Here is a 15,405-nt window from a genome sequence, read left to right on the forward strand (position 1 = left end):
TCCATTTACATATTTATACAAATCCTCTCCACAAACTCGGAGTAATGCACATGTAAATATCTGCCACATCGTTTATCCTCTACTAATAGTTGTATTATTCTTTTATAAATCTGTTTAGTCCATATTTCCATATTCAACTTTATATTTGTAAAACGTGTAGCACCTCATCACGATAGAAATTTCCTTGTATGTTTAAAATACTGCACATATAAGGAAATGACATACTTTCTGATTCTTATACTAGTAGTATTTATACTGCAGATGGGTTTTGGTAGAGATACCAATAGGATTTTGTGATAGCCTACTTTGTTTTGAGAAATATTTTTCTACAAAAAATTTTTCATTCAACAAAAAGCAGAAACATTTACACTAATTAACTGAAAAAATACATGTATGCATATTTATATATATATATGCGTACATGTATTTAACATTAATTCATTTATAGATACTTTTTGATGAACCAAAGCACCGTTTGCATTTAATGTCAAAGGAAAATACACAATTCCCTAAGAGCTCAAGATGATTTCTTCAAATATCTGGTTGTTTATAATGATGTCAAACAGGAAAGCAGCAAATCTTTACATTTAAGCCAGAGAATTTGAACTTTTGACAGTTATTGATACATTTTCTATCTTCTATCATTTGAGCCCTAAAGAAAAGTTTATAGTACAAACTGTGTTATAGAACTGAGACACAGATCTTTTATGGATCCCTCCGCAAAATTTACTGGAAAGCAACACCATCTGTGGAGTGTTGCACAAAACGGAAATAAGAGCCAGCGTTTGATTGACTAGGACAAAAAATGGATCTTATCAAAACTCACACCAGGAAACATGAGTGTCATTTAATCAGGCGTGCAGAGCGCTGCTTTCCTTCACATACAGGAACAAGGAAACAGAAAACTTGCGGTGGTTTTAGGTAATTTGACACTTGTGGTGAAACATTAATGATTTGTTGTTAAGCCAGTGAACAAAACTGCGTTAACTGAAGACACGTTATTAATAAATATTATATAGGTTTTATTTGTATTTTTAAGCTTTGTCAAACTGAAATAATTAAAACAAAATGCACATTTTTATGGACATATTTCCAACCATAGAGCTCTATGAGCAGTGCATGTCATCCACTGAGTTTGCCACTTCTGGAGTGTAAAGTAGAACTTTACCAGCCTGCCTTGAATGCAGCATCTAGTTGGAGAAATGACCGAGCAGGGCTGAGTGTAATAAAGTCAAATAAAAAAGATGAATCTGCAGATGATCTGAAGTCAGTTGTTTCGTGCTGCTTTGAAAAATCACTTAAAGTGCAGATCGAGAAACCTGTTTGTAGTTTCCAGCTATTTGGTGACAAGTAGGCTACGTTTACTTTTATACAGTATTCAACTACATCATATGTCCCTCTTGTTAAATCAGAGGGAAATGTTGCACTCATTAAACTCACTAGTGTGTAAGTAGTTGCAGCACCACCGGACCGCCAACACATCAGAAATCTAACTCTGATTTATTTGTCAAAGACAACCTTATACTTGTCATTTAAATAACAGGCATATTGTTCAGAGTCTGTATTATTCTTTAATATATTTTATAATCTTATTGTCAATTTTATATTCCTTGCAACTATTACTACTGAGCTTTGAGTGTGTGCCAAAGACTGTGAGAGTTTAATTCTAACCAATTTACAAAAACTACTTTTATAATTTAAAAAGTCAAAAAATGAAATTTGACAATTAATGATTTTATTTCATTATTTAGTTTATAATTTCAAAATGGAATCGCAAACATATTTAAATTTTTATAGTATTATATTCCATCTCGTTTCTAACGTTGCTTTAACATTTGCAGATTCTCTTTCAGCACCTTGCTAATTTAAAAAGCTCTACGCACACTGGTGAGGGTCTGAACCACATTTCATTCATCCACTACTTCTTGAGATTTTTCAGTCTGGACCAAAGTGGTGAACCGCCCGCCCGCCCCACACAGAGCTCAATGCTAAATCCAGCCCACTCTGACAACTTCAATTAAAAGGACTCATCATTTTTATTAACTTTGAAGTTGTACACAAACAGTTGGTAGCAAATATACATATATATACACACATACACACACACCCCTTCCTTTAGAAAGACAACTAGGAAAGTAAAATGTTTTGGCACTTAATGTTCGGGCTCAGACGGGGGACTGAAGTTAAAAAGAATCGACTCAGTTTCTTCATGTGATCTTCTGTCTCAGGTGACTGACTGTTTCAGAGCTGGAAGGTGAAGTCCTGCTTCGTTCAACTCGGGTGGGTTCATATTTTAAATCAAAGCGTAGAACGCTGTTCTGGAGGATCTGCAGAGCAGACACCTCATGTATTTGTCAGCTAAAAATGGCGTTAATGTGCGCATCGGTATCCTGGTTGTGGTCTTATTCGGGAAATGTTCTTAACATGGATCATGAGAAACCTCTCGCCCTCTGAGCCGCTCTGTTCTGCAGCTACAGAGGATGTTCTGAAACCAGGACCAGGTCTTTCTATGCCACAGGATCCTGGTTTCTATCGGAGAACTCCTCTGGAGAATCCTCCCTGCTGTTCCATTGGCTGAATTTGGAGAACAGTCTGTGGATTTCTTTATTTTAACACATCAACTACAACTCAGGAACATTTGAGATCACTTCTGACCAGTTTCTTATCCCTTTCAGCCAACAGGTTCATTTCATCTCCGTGTGCGACCTGCTGACGATGAACATCTACTTATTTCCGTGTGTTCACGCTGATGTAAACATAGCTTTTCTAACCCGCTGCTTGTGGTGGATTCAAGGATCCTCTGACATCCCAAACTTCAGTTCTGTAGCTGCAGCGACCGGCTAATTCTGTCGTTAAATCAAATCCACAAAATAAGACGATGGGCAAACATGAACACTGTTAATGTTTTTCTGTTGTCTTCTGTTCTCTGGTCTTAAATCTTAAAAAAATTGACTGACTAAAAAATAAAGTATATATTTATCTATCAGTCATTTAAGTCGCTCTCTATACGGTGCTGATATGACTTGGAAAAAAATCAGCAGTGATGAAGAACACACGTTTTTTCCTTCTTTTCCAAGCAGCCATCAGTTTATGTTCATTTCTAGATGTTAGAAAATATTAGCAGTTCTTACTTTACATGACCATTTGGAGAAAAGTCAGATCAATAATGGATCTTGTAAAGCAGATACCTCGTCACATTTCTAATAAAAATCCCTTACCTTGGTTTTTAAAGAATTATAATAAGGGTACGTAGAGAGATGGACATTTTACAGTGTGAAAATGACCTCAAACACATCTGTCAGTCGGTGTTACGCTGATCATAAGATAACAGCGGCGGATATATTGATCAGGCTTTAGTATGGGAGATAATGCAGAGAAGATTTCTCCAATTAACCTGTGCTTGCTTAATTACCATGATACAACAAACAGACTTAGAGACGAAACAGCTATTGGGATAACTGATCAATCATTTAAGCCTTTTTCTTTTTCAAGCAAAAATGCAAAATATTTGCTGATTTTATCTCCTCAAGTGTGGCAACGTTCTGCTTTTGTCCTTCGTGATCATAAAATGAATGAGGTTGCTCGGATTGTTCGGAACATTTTATAGATCAAATAATTCGAAGTTCATCAGCAGATTAACTGATAATGAAAATAGTAAGTTGGAGCCTCAAACTTGCTGCTGACTGATGGACTGGACGAGTCAAACAAGTTCCACCAGTCTGCTAAACTGATTTTCATACTATACAAAAAGGAATGGGGACCAATGGCTGCCTGGACATGTAGGAAAAGACATGAAGCTGCGCACCCTGAAATGTCACAAGAAATGGAAAGCATCCACAACTTGTAGTTGATGAGCCTTCACATTTTCAGTATCACGTCCATCCAATACCGGCTCACACCTGGTCCACACCAACAGGACAGAAAACACCTTCTGTTCACTCGGTCGGGTCAACGAGCGTGTTCACGTCGACGTTAATAATTTGGCCTCTGACTCATGTAAACACAATCTATTTACACCTGACTCAGGCTGCGTTTGGCTTTCTGTGCAGGTCAAAGGTCGCCAGATGCAGTAAGGCGGATGTTTAGAAAAAAAATATGTTGTTGACAGTGACTTTGAAAGGTTTCTTCCCGTCGTTCCCTCCCAGTAATCAGTTTTTTTGTGTCTAAACGTACAGACAAAAGTTCAGCAGCATTTGGTTTTTCCACAGTTTCTCCTTGTGCTCTGGGACGCGCCTTGTTGTCTGGATGAAACCAGTTCACTCCCACCTGTAGATCTTCAGCATCTTCTCAGTGAGCGAGGCCAGGAAGTGCTCGCCATTCACCGTGAACGGACTGATGTCCAACACCGGGAGGTCTGCCGGAAGCTTCTGGAGCAGAGAGCCGCTGCCCGCGTCCCACACCTGAGGAGCATGAGGAGGTAAGATAAGAAAGGATGTTACTGTTTTAGGAAAATTTTGTCTCTTTCAAATGAAAAAACAACAACTTAAAAACCCTGAATAAAATAAATTCAAAATGTACTCGGCAGCTTTGGGCTCTTTAAAATGACAATCAAATTTCATTTTAAATACACAAGGTGTTTGGGATGCTTCGTGCTATTTAAAATTACAATCAGCAGAAATTTACAAATCAAACTATATAAAATTTAATTTTAGGGATATATTATGAGATATTAGGCAACAGAAACAAGCGCTTTGAATTAACAAGACAGATTTGAAGGTCTGTTGAATGCAGGAATCACTTTGGTAGATATGAAAACATCAGGTCCTAAAATCTTACGACACACAGACAGGACTAACCATTGTTGAGTTTGAGGCCTCGTCCCCGGCGCAGACCAGCGTCCCGCCTCCATCCGGACTCCTGAAAACGGCGTTCTTGGTGAGCAGTTTGCAGGACGAGCCGGCGCTGAAGGTCTGCACGGGAGAGCAGGAGCAGCTGGGCAGCTGACTCGAGTCCTGCTGAGGCGTCCTGTTCAGAGACATCAGGACGCAGCGCAGAGACGGGTTGGAGCGTCCTGCAGAAGAGACGGGACACTTGCTAACAACATTACACAAAAATAATCTGCACGTGACCGAACGACGTGACAACCGACATTTCAGACAGCGTCCGTTCTGCGGTAGAGGAAACTGCGTCCCCACAAAACAGATGATCTCTTTGCGTGTCTTTGTGTTTCTGTTTGTCTTTTTCTTTCAGGATATTCAGAACATGTACAAAGGATGTGGGTTTTTAAGCAAGCAGGAACCTGCGTCCTCTCCAGCAGCCAGCAGGGGGCGACTCCCCCGGCAGCAGAAAGAAAGAAGTGTGAGAAACTGTTTCTACTTGTCAGCTGATTTATTCCCTCAGTAAACACTTTCCTGATGAGTTTATGGTCTCAAGTCTTCTTCAACACAGCATGATGTTCATTTTTTTAATAAATTATGGTCCCATTTAGAGGAACAGAGACCAGGAAGCAGGGGAGGCTTCAGGGCGGGGCTACAAGCTGATTGACAAGTCGCTACCACGGCGACCTGTCAATCAGGACAGAGGCGTCGAGTATCCACTGCACTTTGTACATTTAACGAGCAGTAAACTTGTTTCGAGTGCTGTCGGAGCTCTGACCCCTTCAGTGTGTTTTCAGTTCATCAAAGTTAACGTTAACATTTTGGTCTTCTTCTTCAGAAGACACTAGGCTCAGCTGTTTCTGTTTTTCCAGCGAGTACACTTCGTTTTAAGCCGGTTTTCTTGCGAGTCAAATATCACAGTTCGTGTGAATTACAAATGCACCTTGCTAACCAAGCTAGCAAACTTCATCCTCTCATTAGCATTTGGGACATTTCTCGTTCCAAACAACCAAGATGGCGACGGCCAAAATGCAAAACTCGCTGTGCTTTTATCAAGTCTATGTTTCTAAGATTCTCAACTTGTCTGATGTGCGTCGATGGTGTCGAGTGAAGAACGTTGAGGTGTGAGCTTGTTATTCACAGAGTGGCAGATACGAGCCGTCAGTAGCAGCTTCGAGTTTCCCGTGTTAACCCTCCATCTCACTCAGCTTTTTTTTTTCCTGCTGCTTCACGCCTGACGACTGGTGTGAATATTTTCACTGCAGATGACTTTGCACACAAATAGTCTCATTTTCATAGAAAAATGTTGGCCGGAAAAAACCTCTATTTTTTTTATCAAATTATTTGGGGCAGTTTGGATTTTGTTTTAAGGTAAAGTTCTCTTCTGCGACGTTCAGTGGAGATTTACGCGTCTGTCAAGCTGCTGTTCCTAACTGGTCGGTTCTTTATGATGAGACCTTCCAGCCATTTTTAGGAGTCAAAATGGGCTCCTAATAATCAGACAGTAGTTGTTGAAGTGGCTCTGGAGCTGCAGTATCAGCTTGTAAAACTCTTCTTTTCTCACCAAATGTCTCTGCTTCGGGGAAGCATTTTATTTTTTAATTGATAAATGTGTAAATACTCCATAAAGAAACAACACCGCTGAAGAACTTGTTGCTTTGGGATTTTTAGGTTATTTTGAAAGTGGCCTCAGCTGATCCTGCCAAATCAGCCGACTGGCTATACGATACTGGTTGAGTTCGCGGGGTCGGGGTCTCACCCGGCCTGTAGGTGACCAGACAGTGTCGGCTCTCCGTCTCCACTTGGATGTCAGTGCAGCCGGCGGTCTCCAGCGGCAGGACATGCGGTCTGTATGTGGTCTCGTTGACCTGCTCCCAGAAACACCCGCCTTCCAGAGAGCCAGCGATCAGGCCGCCGCAGGGAAACGAGCTGGACGCCGCCCGCGGGACGTAGCACAGAGACGCAACCGGGCATCTGGAAAAATCCACAGTTCACAAGTTATTGCGAGAGGTGGTGAACTACTGATGTCCTAGTGGACGGCTTAATGACCGCATCCACACTAAACCAGCATTTCGCACTCAGAAAGCCTGGTGTTTTAGTGCGAGTGTACCTGGAGCGAAGCGGCTGCAGCTCCTGGACGTGCGTGCTGGTGTCTCTGGTGTCGTAGACGAGCACAGAGCCGTTGCTCAGACCTGCGTAGACGTAGTTACTGTTGTCCAAACACCAGCAGCAGCTCCACACGGGTTTACCTGCGTTGTAGGTCTGAACCACTGTGTTGGTCAGCAGACTGCAACACACACAGAGTCAGTCCACTAATCACACGAGAACATCATTTATTCTCATCAGCTCTGTAGGACAGAGGTATAAAACTCAAGACACACGAGATACCAGTGCAAAGTTAGAGGATTTCCTCTGTGTGTACCTGGTCAGTTTGATGGTGTTGTCCAGGGCAGCAGACAGCAGCAGACTGTCATTCTGTCTGTTGAAGGACAGACCTCGGATCTGTTTACTGTGGATGGGGACGTACTGACTGGCCTTCATGTTGACAACGCTCACCTTCTTCACCCCACAACCTGAAGGAGGGGACAGAACCTGTGAGTCTTAACGGTCACAAATCAGAGCTGGGTGACCATATTAGTCTTTCTGAAAGGAGTCATCTAGTGTTAGAAAGGGTTTACAGACAAGTGATGGCTTTGTTTAAATAACGCACGCTCATTTATCATTGGGTGATATTTGCTGTCCCTAAAGTAGCAACTGTAGCATTGACCAGTTCAATCAGCACTACGAGCACTCCCTCCAGAGCAGGGACTTTAGACTTTCTGTAACTACTGAGAAAACAAACGTATACCCCGTTTCCTCTGGCTGAAACCCAGATAAAGTCTCAAGTTCCTTAAAAGATTGCTGAGCTCATGAAAAATTTACAGCAATTTTAAAAAGGTTACAACTCACATCTTGGCCTGAAGGTGGTGCTAAAGGAAAGCTCACGGAGGACTCAACAGGGAAAGTCTCATTAACATTTCCCTGCCCTGAAAATCAAGTTCCAGATGTAGGAAATAAATAAATATTGATGAGAGCAATCACAAACTAGAATAATAAGGTCTGCAGGTTTATCCGTTGGCTGACCGAGCACTTCCACCAGGTCAAATGTCGAACAAAGGTAAACTGACCTGTGAATCCGGCTGAGATCGCACCCAGACAGGAAGTGAATGCTTAGATTAAGTGTGTGGGCTTCAATAGAAGTAAAAGGGAAACAGAGTCTGTCTAGATATCTTGCTCTGGGCCAAAGTGCGGTACTGACAGATGGATTAAACAACGCAGCCATCTTTAGACCCGCTAAAAGGTTAAAAGGACGAAGGAAGAGGCGTCTCACCAGGCACCAGTGTGGACTGAGGGGAAGGCTGCGAGGCCAGCAGGCAGCTCAGAGGTTCACAGTAGGATAAAACCCTGGAGCCTCCGGCCTGAGACACCAGCACCGCCTTGGAGAAACTGTACTGGGCCGTCCTAGACTGAGACGGGCCGAGGAGGAGCGAGGTAGACGCCGAGGAGGACGCCGAGGAGGACGAGGACGGAACTGAGCTTCGACCGGCCTGGGCCATCAGAGTCCTCAGCTCCTGAACAGACAGAGAGGGGGGAGGAGGTTTTAAGATATGGAAGCTAAAATATTTTTCATTTCATCAGTTAATCACATTTATTCTCCTCAGGGATTTATGTGTAAACGCATAACAACATATATTATTCAAAGCCTCTTAAAGTATTCATTTAAAGAGGAATTATTAATTAGCACATTTAAAATGTTTATTTTTTGAATACTGTCATTTACACATCAATCATCATACAAATAACATGTAAAGTTACTTTTATCTTATGTCATGAGCCAAATATGTTTTATTATTCTTCTTTAAATAATCAGTTTGTAAAACAAATATTTTCATAAAAGGCTTTTGTTAATTCAGTTTACTCATCGTCATCACCGATCTCATAATTTATTGCATTAAAAAAAGCACACATTTATAAACTGATCAAAATTAACCAATTATTCCTATGGCACACTAACGACTCCTTAAAAATCAGGAGAACTAATCAAGAAAATATCAACACACATCTTTAAAGGAAAATATTAAGCAAATTAAAACGTGCAAGGTTGGACAACGCTTGGCAACATGAAAGAGGGGGGGCGACTTTATCCCCACGAGGATAATATTGATCTTTTATCAGATTCAAGGTCGAAGTCCTCAAAGTTTCAGGGAATTAGAACAGTAAGAGTCATCGCTGATACCTGCAGTTCTTGTTGCGCTTGTCCATATTTGCTGGTGACGACCTGCAGTTTCAGTTTGTACTGAGCTGATTCCAGTTCAGCCTTCCTTCTTAGAGACTGCTCCTGCTCCAGAGACCTACACACACACTAAACGTTTAATACCAATCCACCAATACATTACCATACAAATTCAATTTTATTTATATAGCGCCAAATCACAACAACAGTTATCTCAAAGCGCTTTTCATAAAAGAGCAGGTCTAGACCGAACTCTGTGATGATATTTTTACACTACATTTTACATCATACACGTCACCTACACAGTAACAGTAAGGGTGTGTTGGTATTTTAGCAGATGAGACAAGGCTATTAAAGGCTGCAAAAATCAAAATCTATATGGATAGAACCATTTACTGCTCCAAAAAAAAGAGACACTTCACAATATTTGAGCCCAAACCTTTGTGACCCAGCTTTCAATCTTACAGGAGACGCCCGTTTCACACTAAGAGGTCAATTTCAGGTTTAAACATTATACTTTATTTCATCAAGCTGAAATGAAAAGTGCCTCGCCTCATGGCCTTATCTAAATCCTGCAGACACACGCCGTTGGCAGGGAAACCACCACTCACTTCTTTAAGATCTCTTGCTCGGAGTTGTCGAGCGCTCTCAGCTTTGGAGCGTACAGCAGAACGATGTCTGAACGTTTGGCTTTCTTGTTGCACTAAAGGGAAACAACAGAAACACATACTCAACAAAGCCCCGGTGGGAGGTGCACGATGTGACAGCAGAGAGACGGGGGCGGAAAAATAGGACTGACACAACTTCCTGTTAAAATACGGTGACCTCGCTGACCTGTGGACATTTGGCGGCCGGGCCCTGAGCTTTCAGCCAGCGCTGGATGCAGGTGAAGCCGAAGAGATGTCCGCAGCGCAGAGCGGACAGTCTGTGCTCGCCCGCTGTTGTCCACGCCTCAAAGCATATGGTGCAGATATCGCCTTCGCCCTCCTCGCCTTGCGACGACTGGACAGAAGCCGAGGTCACAGGGACCGGCTGGAGGTGGAAATGAGAAGAGTTTCAAGCTACATGGAGACTAAAACATCAACAGAAGTCAGTGCAAGAGACAAAAATGTTTCCGCTTTCAGAGCGACAACTGCACTACAACAGAAACACATCTAGTTAAGCATCTGTGTGGCGCAACAGGTCCAGGAAACTCAAGTTTCCCACCTGGGCGGCGGTGTTGGGGTTATTTCTAGTAGCCTAGAAGATTATTTCTCCCCCCCCCCCTTCTGAATTCCTGTACACCTGGAAACACAGCGGCGTGCTCCGCCTCCATCTGTCTCTCTCTGCCTGTTTGTATAGTTTTCACAGCAGCAGGTGTGCCACATCTGGAGGAGGCTTGCTAATGACGTAGCCTATCAAAACAAACCCGCCGTGGTAAACAGCGACCTCGCTTTACTTGATCCCTGCTCGTAAAATATTTATTTCATCTCCAGTTCACATGCGTCGGTATGTGCAGGAAACACTGAGTAGAACTGGCATAATGCAGAGCTTTATACGCTCCGTATTTGTATAACGCCTTTCTAGTCTTTTCGACCACTCAAAGCGCTTTTTACACTACATCTGCATTCACCAGTCACACACTGAGCCTAAGTGCTCAAACAGAAACTAACATTCACACACATTCATACACCGGCGGAACAGCCGCCAGGGGCAAATCGGGGTTCAGTATCTTGACAAGGACACTTCGACACGCAACCAGGAGGAGCCGGGGATTGAACCGCCGACCTTCCGATTAACGGGCACCGTACAGTAACTGGAACGAGAAAGAAGAGCGACCGTAGAGGTCTGAACGTTACCTGGACGTCCTGCTTTTGAGCTTCGGTCCTCTCACCATCTGCGGCTGAAGTGGAGTCTGAACACAGATGAAAATAAAAAATAAAAATAAAAAAAGTAATCCAATCCACTTTATTCATATAGCACAATTTAAACAACAACAATCACACTAAACTTTCTAAACACAACAGACTCTGCACTAGTAAGGACTTCAGTTGATTTTTAATATTTAATTGCATTAATTATATTTCTGTAATATCTAAGTATTTTTAACTTTTATCTCCCAGGGGAATAAACTGAAGTGTTCCTGTCCTCAGCTCTCATCTGTACCTGTGTTTTAGTGACTGGAATGCAGTTAATTGGTAGCCTACAGTCCTGAAAGTCTGTCAGCTCCTGATGTGCGTTAGTGTTTCACACCTGGCCACATTTTCTCCGCAAAAACAGGATGTAGCGTTAAATGTTCAGCGACTGAAGGTCTGCACAGGACGACGTTTTCAATAAAAGGCCCTTTCAGAAAAGAAGCGATCTGCACTGCGTGGAAGCTGCTCAGCACTAAAGTTCAACTACTTTGGCCGCGGCGGGCAGTTTAGCGAGCGTAAAGTAGCCTCTGATAAACACCACACTTACGCTGGTGCACCGCTCCTGTTTGTTTTGTGCAAGTTGCCACAGTTTCGTTCCGTGCAACAGAAACACTCGGTGTGGTGGAGCCTTTTCGATTAATTAACCGCGACGTTTTAAAGCGAAATCCGGTAATCGCTGCATCCCTCCACCGCACGGGTCTGTGAAAACCAGTGAACAGCAAAGTAAATGCTGGTGAGACTCACCGGTGGGGCCGGCTTCCTGTGGTTGTGCGAGTTGGATGGAGAGGTTAAGGCGAGGACCGGCAGGCGGCACGGGGTCGACTGGCCGCGCAGCAGCAGGTGCGCCTCCTTCATCCTCCTCCGCCTCCTCCTCCTCGTCAGACTCGCTGATCTCCGTGGTGCTGCCGGACTCTGGTTCAGCCACACTAGCAGCCGGCGCTCGGAGCAGGAAGTCTGGAAAGCCTCTGGAGGGCGCGGCAGTCTGGCTGGGGTAGTGCACCCTGAGGCCCTGCCTGGAGCAGCACACACAGTTTAACATCACAGGAAGACACATTGGGACAAAACACAGCTGCTGAGAGGAGACTGGAGGGTCTTTGACATTTACAGCTATTTAAAATGGTCTAACACTTCTTTAAAGGCTCTGCATAAGAAGATCAGAGATGAGGCATAAACCAAGCTTTCACTGTGCGTTAGCTCTGGCTACCTGAGTCTCCTCCGTATGGGCGCCCCCTGAGCTGCTGAAGGTGTGGACGCAGCGCCGCCCACCGCTCTCTGACTGAACGCCCAGGTGGCGGGAAGCCTGGGCGGTGCGTGAGCTGCCGTCGGCCTTCCTTCGTTGTCATCATCGTCGTCCTCGTCCACCTCGGTGCTGCTGCCAGAGTCTGAGATGACGTGCGGCACGTTGGCGTCCTCGGCTGCAGGAGCAGCCGCCTGCCTGCCGCCTCTCGCCTGCACCTCCACCGGGGAGTCTACCTCCATGGCCTCCATCTGCACAGCAGCACAGGTGGGAAAGGACACAGGCGGCCCTTTAATATTAGACGATGTTCTGCCAGCACGTCACGTCAGCAAGGTTTCATGTTAAATCCCTCCTTTTCTTCTGTGTTGTTCCCAGGTATGAATAAGGTTTCGCTCCAAGTGTGCGACCGATCCATCTACAACACGGTGCAACCCTATCTCTCCTGTTATCAGCACCTTTACTGACCTCTCAACCCCGTATGTTCCTCTTCTGGGATGGTGATGACGTAGTGGATAGGACACATGCCTTTTGTGTGACAGAAACGGGTTTGATTCCCACCGTGACACCTCCAACCAATGTTTCCCTGACACTTAACCCTTACTTGCTCCTAGGGATGGGGATCGAGACCCGGTTCCAAAATGTCTCTAAACCCTAAAATCAATAAGGTCCGAGCTTATGGATACTGCTATGCAGACTCGCGGGTCCTGTGATGTAACGTTATGGCAGCAGAGCGTCAAATCTGATTTATCTTCAAACGCAATGGACGCAAAAACTAATGTTTATTTACTGATGGCACCGAAACGTGGTATTACACCGGGACTGTTTATCATCGGGCTGCAGCCTCGGCCTGCTCTCTGTTGTGCGCGCACACACGGCGCCCTGCAAAGACAGACGCCGCTCCGTCGCTGTGGAGACGGTGAAGATACGCTGGCTCCAAACTACTCGAGTTGCAGACAGCGGCGCTCGTTATGTGCAATAAAACCTTCGCGGGTAAAAAGACAATACTTTGTTTGTAAGGCAAACATGTAGAAAGGGTTCATTTTAAACTGCTGTGTCCGCAGACCCTCATCCTGTGTGTCCTATTCAAGCACAGCTGACGTTAGCTCGGCAATAAGGCTGAAAATGTGGCACACTGTTAAAAACTCAGCTGGCTGAGACAAACCAGCCGCTCCTCCTTCCATCAGGTGACGTTACCTGCAGGCAGTGATTAACAGTAGAGAGGAGGAGGATCAGGGTCACTCAGTGTTGTGATGGCAGATATTGACTGTACGGTGACTTTGCTGTTGTAAACATTAATGTTGCTGCTCTGGAGCTGTATTTAAAATATTAAATTCTAATCCTATAATTTTTATTTTTTTTTTTAAAACAGCCAGGCAGCATGTTTATTTATCAAAAGTCATCTCAATATTTAGGCTATTGAATATTTTCCTCACCCCCTGCAGGCCTACCTCAGGCCCGTTGGGTCTCGTCTTTACCAAATAACAGTCAAGTATCGATACAGGATCATTAAGTCTCAATAAGGGCATCAATATCAATGAAAATTAACGATTCCCATCCCTACTTGCTCCAGAGGTGTGTGTCCTCTGACATAAATAGCAATTGCAAGCCTCTGCGAAATGACTAATTACTGAATTCAATTCATAGCCTGAGGTCAAAACATATGACCACGGGAAAGAGAAGAGCAACACGCTGGGCCACAGTGCTTACCTCACAATCTCTGTAAAGGCATTTCAAAAACTGATTTGATGTATTGTTTGTTGTTGTAATTGATTACCACTGTGTTGTTGTATTAGTGTCTGATGTTTAACACCGTTTTACAAATGTTTGTTTGAACTTTAAGAGGCACATTCAATATAACTACCGGCTGCTGTTCAACACAGCCTCTTAAAGCTGGCAGCATGCGTGACACATTTTGTCAAAGTAGCTTTCAGTAAACACCAAAGTCCCTCCTGCATCACAACCAGAAGGGCAGAGGAAGTCTTCTTTGGGGGATAAAGAAATCTAACATACTGTCATATATCTCAGATGATACTTTAGGGCAGCCAAAGTCCCTCCGCCTCCTATAAAAGTACAACAAGAAGCTGCAGGAGCCTCAATGAAATAGTGACTTGAGAGAAATTTTACCTGGTTTATCTCTTATATATCCTTTTATAATTAATTAAGCTATCTGTTGTCTGTCACCGCAAAAGCCTCCCGTTGCGTTCCCCGGGACCAGGTGGCGCGTTCCCCGGGACCAGGTGGCGCGTTCTCCGGCTAAGCACTAAACTATAGACCGGGGTCGCCGAGGCCTTCAAACAAAACAGAGCCAACAGCAGCTGCTTGTCTTTTATTCAAACTTTTATGAACATGACTTTTGATGTAACTTCTTAGCATATAAAAAACGTTATAAAATATGACAGAATAAAAAAATAACAAAAACATTTAGATAGTCTGGTAACCACGGACACAGGAGCTAAAGTTAGCTATAGCATTTGTGAGGTTGTGATGCCGCGGACAGGCGCTTAATACCTTAAATAACGCTGTTACTAAAGTCAACACATAAAGAGCTACTGATGATATTAACTGACGTGTTATTGCTGTAAATACGCTTAGGAAATGAGTCATCTTAACGTTAGGTGGCTCGTTAGCGCGGTTAGCTTGTTAGGCTAGCCGACTCGGCTCCGCTCCGGTTGTTGTAGCAGCAGCGCGGTGAGAAGCAGACTCGTAACTTTACCTGCATGGAAGTGAATGTTTAACAGCTGCTGATTCCGCTCTGTAGGATCACACAGGGTAACAACATGGCTCCAAATGTAGCAGGTCACACAGGGACCGTTAAAGCTTTCAGTCCCGCGAACAGGGCTCGAATCTCCCGGCGCGACTTCACTCCGCCCGCCCCATCCTGCCGCAACGTCACCAACGCCAAAGATCATATGTTGACAAGATGAATCACACGCACAGTCTACGCTCACCGGAGAGGGGCGATTGCTCTCTTCTTCTTCTTCTTCATCTTCTTCTTCTTTGGGTTTTCACGGCAGCTGGCATCCATTGAGTTGCATTACACCCACCTTCAGGTTTTATTAGGGCCCGAGCACGACCGTGTGAGGTCCCTATTGAATCTGCTCGGATTATATTTTTAGGGCCCGAGCACGACCGTGCGAGGTCCCTATTGAATCTGCTCGGATTATATATATATTTTTTTTTTTT

The 15,405-nt window shown here is 43.9% G+C and overlaps 1 protein-coding gene across 2 annotated transcripts; it reads right to left on the reverse strand.

The window, feature by feature from the left end:
- Positions 1–2,017: 2,017 nt before the first annotated feature.
- On the reverse strand, positions 2,018–15,117 carry rfwd3 (ring finger and WD repeat domain 3). Of its 2 annotated transcripts, XM_046037889.1 has the most exons (14): positions 14,936–15,117; positions 12,688–12,747; positions 12,190–12,473; positions 11,730–11,998; positions 10,929–10,984; positions 9,925–10,122; positions 9,702–9,793; positions 9,094–9,208; positions 8,188–8,428; positions 7,240–7,390; positions 6,928–7,104; positions 6,577–6,791; positions 4,797–5,011; positions 2,018–4,400 (listed from the first exon to the last, which is right to left on the reverse strand). In XM_046037889.1, exons 3-14 carry the CDS (start codon positions 12,471–12,473, stop codon positions 4,257–4,259), a joined length of 2,157 nt encoding a protein of 718 aa, XP_045893845.1. In that variant the 5' UTR covers positions 12,688–12,747; positions 14,936–15,117; the 3' UTR covers positions 2,018–4,256. The 2 variants fall into 2 exon arrangements, with proteins under 2 accessions (XP_045893845.1, XP_045893844.1); XM_046037888.1 differs by lacking the exon at positions 12,688–12,747 and having other exon boundaries at positions 14,936–15,116.
- Positions 15,118–15,405: the final 288 nt, after the last annotated feature.

Source organism: Micropterus dolomieu, linkage group LG22, assembly GCF_021292245.1.
Source record: "Micropterus dolomieu isolate WLL.071019.BEF.003 ecotype Adirondacks linkage group LG22, ASM2129224v1, whole genome shotgun sequence".
NCBI lineage: Eukaryota > Metazoa > Chordata > Actinopteri > Centrarchiformes > Centrarchidae > Micropterus > Micropterus dolomieu.

Coding starts and splice junctions, on each gene's coding strand:
- rfwd3 (XM_046037888.1), bottom strand. Junction 10,123..10,928: donor CTCAAAAGCAGGACGTCCAG/GTAACGTTCAGA, acceptor TTCCACCTCCAG/CCGGTCCCTGTGACCTCGGC. Junction 9,794..9,924: donor CGGCCGCCAAATGTCCACAG/GTCAGCGAGGTC, acceptor GTTTCCCTTTAG/TGCAACAAGAAAGCCAAACG.